Here is an 18,576-nt window from a genome sequence, read left to right as displayed (position 1 = left end):
AGGAATGATGAATCGGATCGTCTTTTCTTCCTCCTCTGCACTTCAACGACTCGCTCGCCTCACGTCCACCATGGCTTCTCCGGACCGCACCATTGTCCTCATCACGGGCGCCAACCAAGGGCTCGGGTTCGAGATGGCCCGCAAACTGGCCGCCGACCATCCGGGCTACCATGTCCTGATGGGCGCCCGCGATCCTACCAAGGGCGCCGCCGCCGTCGCCCAGCTGAAAGACCAGGGTCTCTCGGTGGACGCGCTGACCATCGACGTGACCGACGACCGGTCCGTCTGGACGTGCTGATCAACAACGCCGGCATCATCAGCGAACGGCTGGCGGCAGAGGGCGCCTCCCAGCGGGAGATCTGGCGGCAGTCCTTCGACGTCAACACCGTCAGCCAGGTCATCACCACAGAGGCCTTTGTGCCGCTACTGAAGAAGGCGGCGCTGCCCCGCCTGGTGTTCGTGTCGAGCTCGCCGGGGTCGTGCACGCAGCGCCTCGACCCGAACGACCAGTACGCCAGCTTCCCTTTTCCGGCGTACCGCAGTAGCAAGACCGCCCTCAACATGGTCGCCTGTCACTACGCCCAGCTCTACGGGCCCGAGGGCTGGAAGGTGAACGCCTGTGACCCCGGTTTCTGCGCCACCAACCTGAACGGCTTCCGGGGGTGGAATACTCCCCAGAGCGGCGCGCTGGAGGCTGTTCGCCTCGCCACGGTGGGCAAGGATGGGCCAAACGGCACCTTCAGCAACACGGAGGGGATCGTCCCCTGGTAGGTAGACGGGGAAGGGAGGATAGAATTGGATGGAATGAGAAGTGGATAGGGATAGGGAGCCATTTTTTGCCATGGAATAGGCAAGGCGTGTTCAGGTCCTTCTGGACAATTGCATCATATCCGGATGATTGGGTGAGATTTCTCTTTTGTTTTTTTTTTTCTTCTTTCTTCTTTTTTTCTTTTTCTTTTTTTCCCTGTCAGGATTTGTAGATTCTCATACTCCAACCTAATCAACAATCCCGATTACAAGAAATTGATGGTTGGGGCGGCAGACGGACGCAGGATCATTCATTGCCATATTCGATGTGTCTCTATTGTCAATCGTGCCCAAGACATAGAACTAGTCAATAAATATGCCGATTTTACGGTAATTTTTCAGTGTCTCCAGGCGGTATGCTGACGAGCTCACCACTGAAAACCCCTAATTCCTTTCGCTATTCAAATTCTGGTAAGTGACCACCCCAAGAAAAGACAGGACTGCAAAATCGACCTGACCATTTTTTTGCTGACCAGAGATTGTGGATTTTTTTTTTCAGATGGGGCACACCTTTTTATGTAAAAAATAGAAGAACCACGAAAAGGGGGTCTGGTTTGCCTTAGCCCAGGAGGGAATCGCAAAACATAAGAGAGACCAGACGATTCCCCTCCGCTCCGCCCAGTTTCTTTGCATCTTCTTTTGCTGACGATGTTGGATTTTTCTTGGCCCATAGTGGATCGCTCAATGGCCGCCCTGTTGCGATGGATCGAGACCTGTGGTCACAGTGGTGGACGGCTGATTGACGTCGGAGGGGGGAGCAGCCATGTTGCGCTGCGACTTGACAAGGTGAAAAGAACCGTCACACTGGGTTTTTGTTTTTCTATTCTTTTGCGCTTTTGCTCTTTTTTTTTTCTGACCCGCTGCATATCTATCCAGGAATTTCCGTTATGGAACTTCACAATCTAAGACATCTCTGATACCATGTTCTCTGAGAACTCCCAATTGGCCGAACCGGCCCTGCTGCAGCGCGTCTCCTTCGCAACACACGACTTCTTCCAGCCCCAGCCGATCCCTCCCGACGGCACCCGGGCGTGGTACATCCGGTCGTGTCTGCATAACTGGGGGGAAAAGGACTGCATCAAGATCGTGAAGCAGTTTGTGCCCGCGCTGGAGGCGGACCGGAACCGCTCGCTGCTGATTAACGAGAGCATCGTGCCGGCGCGGGGGTCGGTCCCCTTGCGGGAGGAGCATCTGGTCCGCCAGGTGGATGTGGCCATGATGGTCATTGCCAACGCCAAACAAAGGTCCGAAGCCGATTTCCGGACTCTGATCCAGGCTGCGGATCCTCGATACAAGGTATAATACATATATATACATATATATATATATATATATATATATTTGCTTTTTTGTGCAGACATTAATTGACGGGGAGAAACAGGTGCATGGGAGTCATCGAAGTCAAGCTGGGAAATTAGAACTAGAGTTTCCGAAGCTTTCGAATGCGGTTTGGAAGCCTAGTCATTCGGGAGAGATAAAATTGATATTAACCGATGATGGAAGGGCAAACAAAAGAAGAAGAAAATTGCATTAGAACTGATTTCCAGTAGGCATTCTACAATTTGAAATTAATAAAATCAACTAAGGGTATATGATTACAGGCAAAGTCGTGAGAATGAGAACGAAAGACAACTTTATAAACATAAAAGTAATTAAGGTAGGTATGTACAGTACATGTCAAGGTCAAAGTAATAAGAGAGAGAAGACAGGACAACACAAAACGATTTTATTAAAAGAAAATTGACTATTCATCGCAGAGCGAGGTGAAAGTAGCAACTTAATGTGAGGGCCCAATTATTTATTTATTAGGGGACCTAACCCTAGAGCCACAATTAAAGGTCCTATTATAACTAGTAAATAGTTCCTGCAAGAGACGAGACACTAGAGGATAGATGTCCCCTAAGCGAGGAACCTACGCAGTATGAGCAGTGGGAAGGGCTCAGGTTATAGCAATAATAAGCAGGACTAGAGTAAGTAGATTATAGAGCCATGCAAGAGGACAGGGAAAGGTGGTAAGTGTCAGTTAAAACAAGGGAGAATAGGAAACCCTGTAAGAGGTTAATAGTACTACCTGTATTGATACTGATACTGACTGATACTAAGGAGGGCATGCTTACTGCTCTATATAATAAGGCGGATTGGGGCAAGGAAAAGAAAGCTCGAGAATGGATAGATAACCAAGAGCTACAGGGCACTGGCCGATATTGATGTCAATAATAATAATAATAATTAATAATAATATAGTGAGAGTGAATCTACTTCTGGCCTGCTCACACTCTCTATCTGTCTTGTCAGGATATTTGAATCAGTCACTACAATCTGTCCTTTTATCACGTTAGAAATGTATCCTTACTCAACTCATGACCGATTTTAAAATATCTACATAAAGAGCCATGCTGTCTACAGTCGCCCCCGAAGCATCGGTTTGATCGTCTGCTCCCACGGCTCTACCAACATGCCACCCTGCTCGTTAGCATGCTGGTTGACCGGCAGCTGCCGGGTCCAGGCCATGAGTCTTTCATAGACATTGCCGTCCCTTGCCCCGATCGCACTGCACAGGCTTGCATCGGTAAAATCCCACGCGTCGGTCAGCGCGATGATGTCCGGGTAGAGCTGCACCAGGAGGTCATTCACATGCGCCCGCATCTGGTCCAGCTGGGCGAGGGAGAGGTGACCGTCCTCGACAAACGATAGCGCATTGCTGGAATTCGGGTTCGTGATGGTCGTTAGAGCAAAGAGCGAGGCTAGGTGCTCGAGGACAGGCTTTAGGGAAGACTCCACAATCATGGCAACGCGGTTGTGGAAAGAGCACAACGCCACGTAGTCCACGTGCGCACGACCAGCGTTGATGATCTCCATCATGCACTTGTTCCATGCGTCCGGCATCGACATCTGGTCCTGGCGCATGGCCTGCGTGAAATCGCGGTGTGCCGCAGCGAGGAGACGCAGCGAGCGATGCCGGAAGATGGAGAGCAATGTGTCCGATTCACACAACTGCGCGCCCCAGGCCGGGCATCGAGGTTGGTCGTTCGAGGAAAAATACCTTGGAAACTCCTGGCTGATGTACTCGAGATCAGGCTCGATCTCCTTCCCGGCATACAGGGCGTCAACCCGCTGAAACAGATATCGGACGAGCTGCTGCCACAGGACGTAGTTCTCGCCTTCAAAGGTAACTGTCGCTGATACCGTGGCCAGGATCTCAGGCAGGCCCGACATCGCGACATATCCGTGACCGCCACAGAGCTTGCGCGCTTCCTCGACACCAGCGCACGCCAACGTGGTGCTCCACGCCTTCAGTCCGCAAGACAGTGCGTGCGTGAAAGGAAGCCTGCTGTGGTTGCCATCCTTCTGCTGTTGGGTGAGAGTCTGATAGTGCTGATCGAAGTCCTTGGAGGCGAAAAGGATTGCGTAGGCTTGGGAGATGAGGGTGAGCAGTCGATAATGCTGCGATTTGTATGTGATGACGGTGACCTCTTCGCTAAGACCAGCATTCGGCCCCAGTCCCTGTTCTCGCACGGTTGAGTAACGCGCCGCAATGGTCAGCGCCTGGGCCAGCGAGAAGCTCGCTGCGCGGACAATGACGCCTCGGATGTACATCATTGTCGCGTACGACAACTTCGAATAAGCGACGTCTGCTGAAGGTCTAACGTAACTGCCATCACGCAATACCTGCGCGTGGGCCATCAGCAGCCCGTTCCGTGGGACGCGGACGCCATTGAACCTGGCATACCCATTGCAGGTTCCATTGTAAGCCATTTTGATGCCAATATCGCCCAGCTCGACGCCGGGCATCGGAGTGTAGTCCTCGAGGGAGCGGAACTGCACCACAAAGGGGTGAACGCCATAGTCCTTGCCCTGGGTGATCAGTCGCGCCATGACGATGGCGTGCGAGCAGCTGAGGCCGATGGCGCCTGGCCAGTACTTGGTCGACGTCAGAGTCGGCGAGTTGATGACAAACTCGTCCGTGGCCGGGTCGAACGTGGCTGTGGTCTCGATGCCACGCACAAACGAGCCGTGCGCCAGTTCCGTCTGGGCATACGCACCGTTGATCTGCATCTTGTCGATCAGGGGCAGCCAGTAGGCCTGCTGCTCCGGCGTGCCTTGCAGTTCGATCGTCTTGCGAAACATGACGAAGTTGAGCCCGAAGGGAGTCGCGTTGGAGAGCTGGTACCGCTCGTTGAGGACCTCGAAGTGTCGGTGTCTGTGGTCGAGCATGTCGTTCATTATTGCAGCCGCTCTTTCCAGGCCGTGCAGGTAAAGCTCCTCCCGATTGAGGCCGGCGTAGACCTTGGGGAGTTTCATATTGTCTAGGAGACCAAGCGCAGACTCGACGCGATGAAAGGCAGCCCGTCGGGACCGGACAGTCTCTTCGCTATCACCATGTCAGTGAATCCATTTCCGTTCGCAGACTGTGGGCGAGCTACTTATCATGAATGACAATCGTCAGCTTTTCTGGATCGAAGGTGGCCGCCTGTCTCGCCTGTGCCATAAGCATCATCTGCCTGTTTGGAGCTGGCATCGAGCGAGAAGAACGCCTGTCCAAGCCAGACTCCATAACTGTCTGAGAGGAGCTTCCAGACCCCTCTTGATCACTCAAGCCCGGCATTTTGAGACCAGTCCAGCGGTAACTTTAGAACAATGGTCGACAGATATATACACATGTATACACATGTATACACAATGGAAGGCACCCCCCAGTATCCATTTTTCAATCTGCTTGGTTATGGAGACAGACACATTACCGCCGCACTTTTGAGCCTATCAGATCTTCTCTTCTCAGAAATACGATCATGCAGGTTCAGGTTGATACGTCACACGCTCAGCATCTTCCATATCTCTCGATTCTTCACTTAGTCGTGGTCTTGGCCTGCCAAAAAATGGAACCTCTTCAGTGGAAGGACCTGCGCCTAACCAAATTCGTTATAGTTTTCTGCAAAGCACAGTCGTATTGGAACGAGTGGGGTGACCTTAAGGCGAACCATATCAAAGTTCCCCCTCCTTTCCTTTGCGGTTGAAAGCAGCTAAGACCAGTTCGTCTATAGTGGTCTATAGGCCCAGCTCAGGCGCCCAAGGACGAGGCTATATAGGAGGGGGAAGATGTAATTGCACTACTATAACTATATAATGCGGTACTAGGCTCTGTGTGATTAGGTCACGGAGTATGGATTTTTTTTTCGGGCTCTGAGGATCAGCATCATTCATTGCTACTGGCTAGTCTGGTATTAATCCATCCAAGCTCAAGGCAGAGTGAAAGGTTCAACCAGATGACGCCACTAAGTATGTGATCGGCAAATGCTGCTCCTCCCAACTTTAATATAGTCTAAGCAAGATCAGTAGGTCTTAGTAGTCTCAACCCTCTATCTAATCTCGATGATAATATGCTCCTAGTAATATGACATATCTCTTCCCTTGTAGGTTATGATATAAGGTCTTATCTTCGTGACCAGCGGTACTCTATCTATTCTATCATTCTGAAGATCTCTCTATCTAGTCTATTAGAAAGAAAAATCATTTTTGGTGACAATTACGTATGCGTAGATAGAAGAAATGATATACGTATTCATGTGAAATCTGCCTCGTCCTTGAATTAGCAGGAGATATATAAATTGATAAATAAAAGGGACTACATATTTGTCGAAGAGCAGAGGGAGATCATATTGAAAGGCTAGACGACTGCTCTGTAGAAAAAGAATAAGAAAGATGGAGGAAGAATAGCAATATAGGATTGTTATAAGCCAAAACCCCTCCCTATCTTTGGTATATTTCCATCACCTTCGTCGCGGGTACTTGCATGGTTCACAGCGAGGTTGCAAGCTCCCAGAACGCCGACAATATACAATTGGGGCTTTCGACACCAGGCCTTCAGACTATTTATGGTTTCTATTCGCTACGTAGATCTCCTTGCATCTCTCTATATGAATCTCTTACAAGGCTGTATCTAGTACATGCAACCATAGGGTATGGAAAACAGGGCTTCCCGTCCGCTCAGCCGTCCTTAAGCCACACGTGATACCGGCTGGTTAGTAGTTGGGTGGCTGACCAGCAGCGAATCCCAGCTGTTGTATTTTTTTATTTTTTCGATTTTTTTTCTTTGTTTTATTTCTATACTGTCACTACCTAGTTGTCAGAATCTAGGAGCGAACATGGACGAATTAACTTAAATAAGAAAATAGATACTATCTGAGAGGTTCCTGGAGGGATAGGTATCATGTCACTGTATTCTTCAATAAGGGAGAAGGGTATTAGTAAGGGTATGGTAAGAATTATGGCAAGGAATATATGTGGGAGGCCCGCCTGGAAAGGAGATTAATTCCATTTATATGAGCATGACTCTAAGAATTTTGATCTGTGAGACGGGGATGTGTGTCTTTCTTTCTTTTTCTTCTTTCCAGCATATTGGACCGTTTTGTGTCGAATTAGACCTTCACTTTCATCCCCTTGAAATCCTTCCCTTCGAAGGATATATGTCCTTCGTCTCTGAGCCACAGAAACAAAGCTACTACAGCATCGTAACGCTCCGCAGTTGTCCATCCCTGTGGTGAACTTCCAACGGAGTAAAGTGTCAGGATATGGAGTATAGGATGTTGGTGATAAGTCGATTTTACCTTTATTAACCCCTCTCTAAGCCGAGTTCACATCCATACCAGTTGCAGGCCAATTTAAATGGCTATCCATATCTGCAGTTGTATTGTAGACGTTCAAAACTTTCTATAACGATATCATCCGATAAAGTCAAATATATTGCTGTAATGAGGTTATTGCTACGTATGAAGAAATTTCCTAATTAGGCAAGCCACCAATTTAGCGAAATAATAAATCCTGACTCTGTATATTTGACTGTTTCCAAGGTAGTTGACGCTGTATGTTCATTTCCCTGCTGAGTCTCATCCAGACGTTTGTTGCAGTTAGGTAAGGATTACCTGTAAGGCCTCTGAAGTTTGTCTGACCTAAGAATGGAAATTGATCCTTTGTCAATATTCACCTCATGCAAGTCAATAGTATTGTATGAGATTTGTAACAATATTTTCGTCTTTGGTGTCAATATGATTCTTGTCATTCTGATTGAAAAGGCTGTATAGCCTGTTGTATTCCGAACGGCGGCTCAAGATATAGAGCTGGCTCAAGAGCGATATATTAAATTTGAAACCACCCGAATTTCAGTGCTTTCCTGGAAACAATTACAAATAAATTCTAGTGTTTAAGGCCTAATATCATCAAGTGTATATTTCTCAATAACTATCCACTATAGATTATAGAGAATAGATCTGTAGATTGTATGTACAACTCTATTATATAAATAAAGTGAACCCACTTTTTTTTTTCTTTTAGCAAAAGACTCAAAAGGGTTAAGATCCAAATAAAAAATCACTTGATAAAGAGGTTAAATCACGTTCATGTTCAGGCAGGTGTGACCGATTGCCTTTACTATAAGATCAGATTGAGCAGTCTTCTTGTGAAGCAAAGCCACTAGGATCTTCCCATGTTCTAGCTCTAATATCATTGCATATTCTGTCTAACAGGTTGGAAGGGACTGATGGCGGCATAAAAAATTACAAAAAAAATTAAAACATACAACAGCTGGGATCCGCTGGTGATCAGCAACCCAACTACTATAGCCGGCGTGGCTTTAAGTATGGCTGCGCAGACGGGAAGCCTGTTTTCCTCACCCTATGGTCGTATGTACCGGATGTCGAGCGGAGAAAAAATTAAATTATTTTAGTAGTTACATACCCAGAATATACGGTCATGGTTCTTGGTCCTGTACCTGTCGAAAGAATGGAATGGAAAGGCTGTAATGGGAGATATTCAGTGGTGACTAGACCAATACTTCTTGAAATCATATGATCTTTGGATCGAGATTCTAGATATGTAGACAGCTACAGCTTTTTTTTTTTAAAAAAAAAATCCTCGTACGCGCTGTCTCTCCTGAATTCTGATTAGGTGAATTCTAATTCTTTTCCATCCAACAGCAATGAGAATCCGCTGCCAGGCCTTCATGTAGCGAACAATATCATATTTGCATCCATTTGTCCTGTTTTTCTGCTACCTATTGTAAATTATTGAGCTGTTGTCGTCAGCCATAATGAATAGATGATGTCGTTCAGGAGTAGAGATTTGCATGTCTGTTTCTGTAGTTAATTTTATTTACATGCTAGGTGACAATAATGGCTTTAGTCTTCATTCCCCCCCCCCCCCTCTTTCCTAGCACCGATGACTCTCCATTTTATGACCAATCCATAACTTCTCCCAACACCAGGACTCCTCGGGTCTATTAATTGCACCCATTACTTGGAGGACCAGGGCCACCTTGAGAAAAACCCCGTTGACAAGTGGAGGTTTCGCAAGCTTGGTTCACTTTGTTCATTCTGATGATGATGATCGTTCTGCACTTTCGTCTCCTGCTCCTCCTTGGTGGGCAGGAGCTGCTCCATCAATTCTTCAACTCGTCTCATGCACTGATCTGATCTCTCCTGCCTCCCCTCATCTTTGACATGGTCGACGTAATAGGTCACAAAGATGGCAGCGAGCATGACATGGCTCCTGTTCAGGCGTCGTTGCACTCGGTTAATTTCCTGGCGGATAGAGCCCAGCATTGTTTCTTTCCTGTACTGTATAGTACAGTTATCTGTTAGTGTTTATGTATAGAAACTTCGTGTAAGATCGGGTTGTCCTTACTTCTTTCTTTCTTTTGCGAGGGAGGTGCTATTAGATGTCACCACGGGTTCGATTAGATATGCTTAGATATCCTTTTCTTTCGTGGCAGAGACTTTGGATTCGGATTCCTTTGCACAGGCACGATGATCCAAGATCTGTTTTTAGAGTGTATTCCTTTTCGGAGTTGCATTCAATGGTGGAATTATGTAGCTAGAAGAAGGAAAGAGAAAAATGGTAACAACATCAGAGTCATATTACGGGGCGACAATTCCATGTTGTACTTCACTCCTTTTAGTCGAGGCTAAGGTTCACGATCCATGGATTTGTTGAAAGCATTCCAATCTAGGCAGAGGACCGGGTAACCTATTCCTGAAAGTGTTCTTAGCCTTGTACTAGTAGTCGCAAAAAGCATAATATAACCTCTTCAGCATCCAGATCCACCTACGGTAGAGGCTCCCGTTGAGACATCGTTAGGGTCCGTTCCTGACACGTCTAAATCAATCGTTCAGGGATGCTGGGGACGTTGATACCGATCACAGCTTCCAATCACACTAATCCTATGGGAGAATTGTCCTGTATTCGATAGGCATCAGTACATTCTCGCTGCCTAGACCGCAGATCTGAAACTTTCTTCTCAGCCGAAGCAGATCCGCGCAATCTAAATAAAATCTCATACCTGTGAAAATGGACGTTTTGTTTCATTCGCGAGCCCTTATCGAGACGACAATACGTGCGATCGGGCATTGTTGGAGACACTGCAACCATAACAAATAAAAAATAACAAATAACAAATAAAAAATAAAAAATATAAGAAAAAAAATAAAAACAAGTTCAAGTGTTATGAAATGTCAAAATTTTAAGTGGTTAGTCATTTTATACAGAGAAACTGTATCTGTTTTTGACTTTCTCTCAGCATGGGGAAAAATCGCTAATAATTATAGGTCCAGGAGCACACCGTGGCTAGAATGTACTGTACATACGTAACTAGCCTAGCGATAGATAGAATCTATATCAAGCAAACCCCCACTCGACCTGCTCTGCATCTGCACGGTCTCAATAGCCTTTTGAAGCAAGCGGCGATCATCCTCGTGGCTTGCCTTTGCAACCGCTTCCTCGAAGCCGAACCAGTGGGCCTCGAAATCCTCTCCGTCCTGCTGCGTGTTCTCCACCGGCGGCTGCGTGGAGTCTCCCTGGGCAAGAAACCAGAAGATGAGCTTCCTGACGCCATCGTTTGCGTACACCCATTGCTGCACAGCAAGGGGTTCTGTATGAAAGTGATAGTGATTGCCTGCGGCATTCTCTTCTCCCAACTCGACAGGCGCTTTGGTCAGTGCAGAATGCGGGAGGAGTTCGCATAGATAGCCTGACTCTTCGAACGTCTCGCGACGGCTGCCAATTCGAGACTTTCGCCTCTGTTCTTGCGGCCTTTGGGAAGGAGGAATTGGCCTTTTGGGCGGTGGTAGACGAGCAGGATGGCCCGTTTCTTAAGTCCACTGTGATGGTGCCGCAGCTGATTACGAATTGGTCGGAAAAGGTGATGATTTGCTCGGTATGCATTATGAGAATATATGATATTGAACACTGTGTGGGTATGGGAGTTGATGATAAGCAGCCGCTGCTATGTGGGTAGCAAACAGCGAAACCTTCCAATGATGACAGTATAGCGATCGAATTGTAGGAAGCAAGATAATATTTCACAACTAGGTGAGAAAATAGAAAAACATTGGCAAGTAAAAGGAATGCTATACACTTTGCTGCCTAGAAATGTCGGGCTAAAAAAGGAAAAAACAATCTCCGTTTGGGCCCGCACGCTAAAGGTGATCATTCCAAATATCGGTTTAAATAACAACACTGCCAGCCTCTATCTTATCTGGCGCCGTAACTCGTGATTCCCTCTTCCAAAGCCTTGATCTGCAGCGCCAGAATCCTCGAATAATACCTACACAGCGCCAGATTTCCACCCATAAACCAGAATCCTGGATGGCCGCTGCGTCTCCAGATCGTCCGCATTTCTCCCTCCTCATCAAAGCCCCAGATATTGCCAATCCGATCAGCAACCTCGTCACCCAGAATCTCTCGTGCTTGCGTCCTCATATTCTGATATCCCGTAGCGAAGACGATCTCATCGGCCTCGAGCTGGGATCCGTCGGCAAACTCTAGTCCATGAGGTAGGACTTGGGTGATCTCCTGCCCCTGCTTGATCTTGATCTTGCCATCGATGATCAGCTGGCTGGCCCCGACATCGATGTAGTAGCCACCACCGCGCTGGAAGTACTTGAAAAACAGACCAGCGTCATTGGGTCCGTTGTCGAGTTTGAATCCCGCCTTCTGCAGCCCTTCCAGCGTCTTTGCGTCACGCTGGTTCTGCAACGCCGTGATCTTGATCTGCTGCGCTTTCAGAATCTCCGACGGCAAGCTCCACAGCCAGAGATCGGCGTCGTCGACCGGTGGGCCGTTCTCGTCATACAGACCCTTCAGCCCGATCTCGGTGATGGACTCGGAGGAGATGACGCAGGTGGAGCTGCGCTGCACCATGGTCACGTCGTACCCTTTCTCGTAAAAGTCCTGCGCGATGTCGTGGCCGGAGTTGCAGGAGCCGACGACGATGGCCTTTTTGCCTTTGGACTCCGCTTTGGCGCCGGAGAACTCGGAGCTGTGGCAGAGTCGATCACCCTGGAAGTTCTCCATTCCTTTGATGGAGGGGAAATTCTTCTTGCCGGAGTGGCCCGTTGCGAGAATAACGTGCCGGGGATGCACGGTGCGGGTTTCTGTGCTGCCATCGTCTTTCTGCCGCTGCAGGGTTATTGTCCATTGTCTCTTACTCTCATCCCAGGATGAGGAGATGAGATTTGTTCGAACCCACACGTTCAGTTCGAGAAGTTTGGCATACGACTCGAAGAATTCGGCTAATTTGTCCTTCGGGGTGAAGATGGGCCACGTCGCAGGGAACGGGATGTAGGGCATGTGGTCGTACCAGACGGGGTCATGCAGGACAAGTTGGTGGTATCTTCGACGCCAGTTGTCTCCGATGCGATCTTCGCGGTCGACCACCAAGGTCTCCACGTCGAGCATTTTGAGACGGGCGGCAGCAGTGAGGCCGCCTTGACCGGCACCTAAATATAGTCTATTAGCAGTAGATCTGGTAATTATACACCCCCAAACATCACATTTATATAATAAATATATAATAGAGGGCCCTTTTTAGGCAATAAACATCACATACCAATAATCAGAACAGTCGGGTCCTTTCCCTCGAGGTTCGCCTCTGCCGTTCGTCTTTCTTGCCAGTTCTTCCTCTCTGGCCGTCCTCCATGCTCCACGCCTTTCGGTCTTCGGTGATTGAGGCGCTCTTCATGACCATTTAACGACCGCAGCGACGTGAAGAAAGTAAAGATCTTCCATTGACCGTCCTTCTCCGCAAGTCGTGCCACACCCTGTCCAGCTCCAATTTCAGTGGTAAAGGTGACGAAGAACTCAATGCCCTTGACATCGCCAATACCGCCGTCAATAGGACCAAAATGCGGAGCTCTGTAGGCCGACGACCGATCGATCTCAACCTTCGTGAGACGGCACTCCTCTGCGAGGAAGCTCGATATCCGGTCTCGACCTTTCAGCGTGTGCAGATCCCACGACAGCGCAAGATGGTCACGCCAGTAGCCGTTTTCGAGAAACAGCTGTGAGATAGCCTGGTGGTCCTTCGCTGCAAGCGCCTTGTTTAGATCGTCGATGATTGCAGTGGCAACCGCGTCGACTGAGGCTGGGGATGCGGAGGCTGTTGCGGGGAGTTGTCCGACAGGAACGTTGACCGAGCCTGGTTCGACTCGATCACGCGAGAGGACGATTCGGTGGGGGAGGGTCGTAGTCGTGGTAGTGTACCCTGCGGTAGCCATTGTTTTCTGCGGTAGTTTTCTGAACGAGAAATAAACAGCAGACACTGAGGAGAAAAGACAGATGGTGAAGTGGACGTCGCTTATGTAGGTTTGGCAAGGTCTCCGATCCCGAAATCCCCGCCGATGGAGAGGTCACGTTCGGATAACTTGCTCCATCACCTAGGTAAAGACAAGTCTATGTCAGGGACTTTTGGTCCCGGGGCCCGCCTGTGTACTATATTTTTACGATCCACTTCCAGATGGGCTCTATTTTACGCCGTAATTCGCAAATACGTGGTATAACTTTTCGTCTGGCGGGCAATTTTCACTAAAAGTCCCATTACAATTAATAAATATGACCGATAGGATATCATTGTTGCATCTCTACGGGCGACCACGTATCATTGAGATGATCTGACTGCTGACGCCGTACATAAGTCGTATAACACAGTACAGTAATAACTTCCAGGGTCCTCACATTCGTACTCTCGCGCAACAAGGGCATATCCCGATAACGGCATCTGTCCGACTGTCGACACCAATCGGACTTCGGGGAACGTGCGAACAACAGACGTGTTGATAGGCAATAACTATTACCCCGCATAGCGCGGAGATTGCGGGTCCGTAGCCGGGGAAACTCCGAACTCCATATCTGGGGAATCTCCCCGGTTCCAAACTTCCAAAAGTTGGTTCGGCAAACCTGCCGTAGTTGGTTCTAGATCCTTATATAGTCGTGCCCCAAATTGAACATGATTCGCAGCCGGTTTAGTTCTGCTCGGGCAGCATGGCTGCTCTAACTCATCACGTGACCAAGTGCAGCAGGAGCAAAGGACAGCCAGAGACAGCTTGCAGAAGCTAAGGAGAGTAGTAAAATAGCCAGTGTCAGCACCACGGCAGGCTCCGGAAGCTAACACGAGCATGAGGAAGCAACACAGCAGCGGTGTAGCAGCCTGGAGCAGCTATAAGGCAGTCCAAGCTAGCAAGGGGTTGTGGTTGGGCCATCAGTAAAACAGGGTCTAGTTTTAGTAAGAGCCTAAGAGGGGCTCCAGCTAAGGTTTCCCTTATATTCTAACCACTATTTTAGAACATTATTCTATTAAACTTCTTATAATTACTATGATTATTGCCTTACTGTCTTATACTTGAACATAGGCAACTTTAGCGCAGTTTTCTTAGAAGTTGCTTACCTAAAAAAGTCCCAAGGAGAATTAGTATGTCATCCTTCAACTATCCCCTTCTACTTTATAAGTTCTTGCAAATTCTGGAGCCAAGCTTCTAATACCTAGATCTAGGTAGACAAGGATTAAGCCAGGTTGCTGATCTATATAATTGGTACTGGCATGGACCACCCTTAAAGATCCACTTCCTTACCTCAAAGGTAAACAAATCTGATTACTAGAAGAAATTTATATAAAGCTGTCCTACAGAATATCATAGTATAACTCCAAAAAGTCTCAGTACCAAGTAGAGGTAAAATCCAACTAATTTGAGGAAATAAGGTTTTTCTTTAGGAGATTATAGGGATAAAGATTATAAAGTGACTGTGTTCACCTAGAGTGGTCCATATCTTCCTCTTAGAATTATTATGCCAAAACCTATAGTTGAATTTTAGAAGTTGGCTAACATAATGCGGGATTGACAAGCAGTATAATATGTGCCTCCAATATCAGCTGGGATGGCCCCCAGAAAAAAAAAGACCTGCTTGAGTAGAGAGAATGGCAGCCATGTCTTCTTAGCCGCAAGGCTAGCAACTGAGATAAATCAGCAGACCATATGTTGCCTATTTATGGTAAAGTACCATTTTAAATGATGATATAATGTCGCAAATAAAAGGACTGGTTGATTTACAGCTTCTTGAGTTTTGGCCCTTAAATTGGATCTCCACTGCATTATCAACCTTAAATCTCCTAACCTCTATGGTCACAACTTACTAAGTTATATATATGGCTAGATATAAGGTGAAGATTCTGCGCTCAACAGCTTTGGTTTGGAATATATTAATGCCACCTCTAGAATAGTCACCAATATCATGGATACAACAAAGGAAAATACCTGCTACGTACTATGTGTCCCACTAGAGATAGAAAACTTCACTACTAATAATAATAAGGAGCAGGACCAAATGGACCTTGCAGTGAAACATCATGTCTCCGCGGACATTGGCCACTGTGATCTCGTTGATCAATTATCGGAGGAAATTAATCGACTCGATGAGGTAGTGGACCATCATGGGCGAACAGCGTTGCATATGTTGGCGAGACGGGGGATCTAAGAATGATAAACTTGTTGGTAAAGCGTGCTGTTCGATAACCTGCAGAAACGTTCACAAACGAACCGTCCTACGCCATGTTGGCCGTTACATGGAATGGCGCAAGTCTCTCACGGGTTATAGTCTCTTCGAAACGGGCAGACGTAAGGTCAAATGGCTCCTTGAGAAAAGTGACGACAGATCCGCAAAGGACATTTTTTTTTTGGAAAGACAGCATGTGACTATGCGAAAGGCGCTGAAGATTGCAGAAGACTCAAACCCCAAGTAGCCTAATCTCAACAAATTTTCTTCTAGAGGGACTTACAGTGGAGAATGATACAGCTTTGATGTTGATCTATAACACACCGACGTGTTAGAAGTGGCGTGTAGCATCAGGATGTTGAAAGGAATGGAACCAGACCGTATTGATAGATCCACAAAGTATTTCGCTGTAGAAAGCAAGCAAGCATTCATGTTGCCAGAGGCTTTCTGCGATGACGGCGAAAGGTATAAAGGCTCCCTTCCCGGAGAGCCAGAATCACTTTTCGCCATTGGAACTGTTGGAAAGGTCATCACCGTTATTGTCACCACTGTCACCCATATCGCCGTCGTCATCTCCTCCAAGGTCACCTTCATCATTGCCGTCGTTACTATCTCCTCTATATATTGAGGGAACAAACGGTCCAGACTGCGTCAAGTGCTTTGCATGTGGTATGGTCATCTGGGGCTGGCATGACAACTTCCGTAAAGGGATCGACCTAGATGATCACGAAACAGATTGCGTCTGGCAAGAAGTTTTTCGTTTAGCCAGAGGCAACTCTCAAACTCCAAGGTGTTCACACGCTGCGAAGTCAGCAACTCCGTCACCAAGTCGCATCCCCCACCCCATACAAGAACGCCGTCCCCGCTCGCAATCATCGGTACAAATGAATTGCCCTATTCGTTCATATAACCATTGCAGCCGTTTACATTCCCCTTCCAAAACACCTTCCTCGTCACCCTGCCCGGGTTGCTCCCCTGCCCTGTCACAACGGCATCCCCCCCCAGAGACACCAATTCCAAGCCGCCAATTTCCAAAGTCAGTTTCTTCATACCGAACATACGCATCAATTCTCGCTCTGTCAGGTATAGTCAGTCCACCGTACACATTGAAGCCGAATCAATACCTAGTCCGACTCAGCGGCCGTCACGAAACACAAATCCCTCAAATGCTCCAAGTCCTCGCAGCCCGTTTTATCTTCCAAAAACCCCAGCGAGTCCCGTTCTATCGATCCAAGACCTCCGCGAATGTTTTCACCACAAACCGTCACCCTTTCAGACTCAATCAGTTAATCTTTTGTCGCAATCAATAGCACGCTTTCTGTCATCAGTTCTCCTGGCGTCTACAGAATTTATGCTAGCATCTCAAGGGTCTTCGATCCGATCATGACGACTGACTTTTCAGCTTCGTGAGGCAGATGTCTTTGTAAACGCTCCGCATAATGTCATCAAATTGCTGCACCTCTGGCAAGGCATCGTAAGCCATCACCTTCGTCTTTGAAGGCGAGCATTCCTTTCTCTCCTCGACTTTACCTATCAGCCTGGGTTATGTTACAGGGAGAAGGGGCGAACCTGTAAAAGGGGTTGCTCTGAACGCCTGTAGGATCGCGCTGTCTTCGCTTTGGCGAGGAAGCAATGCAATGAGGTTGGCTGCTATAGGTAGTCTCCAGGGCGGTCCGAAGAGCTGCGCAATATTGATCGCTGCTTGCAGTTCCTCCTTCCTCATTCGTTGCGGTTCTGCGATCTTTTGGTAAAGGGCCTCACGGAGACGGACCACTTCGTTTGCCCAGCTCGGCTCTTTCATCACCATCGAATTTTTAAACTCGGGTTGTAAACAGAACAACCCCTGGTCGATGATTGCCTGCGCTGAAACAATTTGGCACTTGTCTTCGATTTTTAGTGCACCCTGCGATAGGTATTCTCCAAAGTAAAAGGATCCTGTTGAAGTGGTGCTTCTTCATCCGGAGACCCTCCAAGTCCTGCAGGCTTGTGTCAAACAAGCGATAGGCATGGATAAGATCCACGTCTCGAAGGAACACTCCCTTGGGAAAGCTGACAGTGTCGACGACGCACAGATCAATCCTGTCCAAACACGATCCGTCTCTTGAATTGGTGTGCCGGTAGAAGATATACTGAAGCGCAAACAACAGAGAGCTCGTCCAGGAAACCAAGTTGTCCGGGTCTGCAGTGTCCCACCAGCGGAGGTGCCTATTGAGCATGTTGGCTACTTGCTGATTGTGACCCATAGCAAAGATGTCCACTCTGCTGTCCGCCCCGTCATCCCTGGCATCCTTGGACTTCACCCAGAACCTGTCAGTTGTGCCGTCGGAGTTTGGAGTAGATACGCGAAACAGGTAGCGGGGTATGTCATCGAATTTTTCTCAAAGCCACGCCTTGTCCCCTGTAGGATTGAACAGGAGATACTCAGGCTCAGAGAGACTTAAGGCCTGCAGCTCATCCGTCAAATCTCCGAGCGCCATTGTTTCCGCTTGGAAAGCTATGCTTGTCAAATGTGAATTGAGTAAATTGTGATACTTTGAAACGGTTGTTTTGGTCAGGGCCGAGGGATGAGTTCACGGGAATCTTATTTCAGGCGACAGTAGTCAGGCGCCTCGTAAGGCTGAAAGAATCGGAACGCCGGGATCAAGATCCCCCCGCAGATGACCGGTTTCTCATGCCAGGAAGGGTGATCTCAGAGTCTCCGCCACGCAACAACGTCTAGGCCAACACAGCCTCGCCCCAGCCGAATTGTGTCTGCCTGATACGCTAATTTTCTGAGCCTAATAGGATGAAGCTGACCATGACAATTGAGTTATTCTTCCGGAATCTGCCAGTAGTCTTCACATTACCAATTATTGTTGGCTAATGAGCGTGGCGGAGTTGATCGAATGGTAGTCTGCCACAACTGCAAGGCTTGTCACTAATGACGTGTCAAGTGTGAGGAAGCCAATGTCGACT

At 47.9% G+C, this 18,576-nt stretch overlaps 6 protein-coding genes across 6 annotated transcripts; 1 reads left to right on the top strand and 5 right to left on the bottom strand.

The window, feature by feature from the left end:
- Nucleotides 1-3,207: 3,207 nt before the first annotated feature.
- Nucleotides 3,208-5,305, bottom strand: VTN77DRAFT_3636 (uncharacterized protein; the record flags this gene model as incomplete). Its single annotated transcript, XM_069419606.1, has 2 exons — nucleotides 3,208-5,179; nucleotides 5,232-5,305. The coding sequence occupies 2 exons, from the start codon at nucleotides 5,303-5,305 to the stop codon at nucleotides 3,208-3,210; spliced, it is 2,046 nt and encodes a 681-aa protein (XP_069278427.1).
- A 3,787-nt stretch (nucleotides 5,306-9,092) lies between these two features.
- VTN77DRAFT_3635 (uncharacterized protein) lies at nucleotides 9,093-10,707 on the bottom strand (the record flags this gene model as incomplete). The annotated part of the gene is made up of 5 exons (XM_069419605.1): nucleotides 9,093-9,416; nucleotides 9,484-9,510; nucleotides 9,908-9,954; nucleotides 10,484-10,652; nucleotides 10,702-10,707. 5 exons carry the CDS (start codon nucleotides 10,705-10,707, stop codon nucleotides 9,093-9,095), a joined length of 573 nt encoding a protein of 190 aa, XP_069278426.1.
- A 621-nt stretch (nucleotides 10,708-11,328) lies between these two features.
- VTN77DRAFT_3634 (uncharacterized protein) lies at nucleotides 11,329-13,352 on the bottom strand (the record flags this gene model as incomplete). The annotated part of the gene is made up of 2 exons (XM_069419604.1): nucleotides 11,329-12,575; nucleotides 12,686-13,352. 2 exons carry the CDS (start codon nucleotides 13,350-13,352, stop codon nucleotides 11,329-11,331), a joined length of 1,914 nt encoding a protein of 637 aa, XP_069278425.1.
- Nucleotides 13,353-15,900: 2,548 nt separating this feature from the next.
- On the bottom strand, nucleotides 15,901-16,218 carry VTN77DRAFT_3633 (uncharacterized protein; the record flags this gene model as incomplete). The annotated part of the gene is made up of 2 exons (XM_069419603.1): nucleotides 15,901-15,934; nucleotides 16,001-16,218. The coding sequence occupies 2 exons, from the start codon at nucleotides 16,216-16,218 to the stop codon at nucleotides 15,901-15,903; spliced, it is 252 nt and encodes an 83-aa protein (XP_069278424.1).
- Nucleotides 16,219-16,292: 74 nt separating this feature from the next.
- VTN77DRAFT_3632 (uncharacterized protein) lies at nucleotides 16,293-16,931 on the top strand (the record flags this gene model as incomplete). Its single annotated transcript, XM_069419602.1, has 1 exon — nucleotides 16,293-16,931. One exon carries the CDS (start codon nucleotides 16,293-16,295, stop codon nucleotides 16,929-16,931), a length of 639 nt encoding a protein of 212 aa, XP_069278423.1.
- A 71-nt stretch (nucleotides 16,932-17,002) lies between these two features.
- On the bottom strand, nucleotides 17,003-17,428 carry VTN77DRAFT_3631 (uncharacterized protein; the record flags this gene model as incomplete). The annotated part of the gene is made up of 2 exons (XM_069419601.1): nucleotides 17,003-17,145; nucleotides 17,191-17,428. The coding sequence occupies 2 exons, from the start codon at nucleotides 17,426-17,428 to the stop codon at nucleotides 17,003-17,005; spliced, it is 381 nt and encodes a 126-aa protein (XP_069278422.1).
- Nucleotides 17,429-18,576: the final 1,148 nt, after the last annotated feature.

Source organism: Rasamsonia byssochlamydoides, assembly GCF_041956645.1.
Source record: "Rasamsonia byssochlamydoides strain NRRL 3658 unplaced genomic scaffold VTN77scaffold_25, whole genome shotgun sequence".
Taxonomy (NCBI): Eukaryota; Fungi; Ascomycota; class Eurotiomycetes; order Eurotiales; family Trichocomaceae; genus Rasamsonia; species Rasamsonia byssochlamydoides.
Note: the sequence above shows the minus strand (reverse complement) of the source record. Positions and strands in the feature narration are given on the sequence as shown.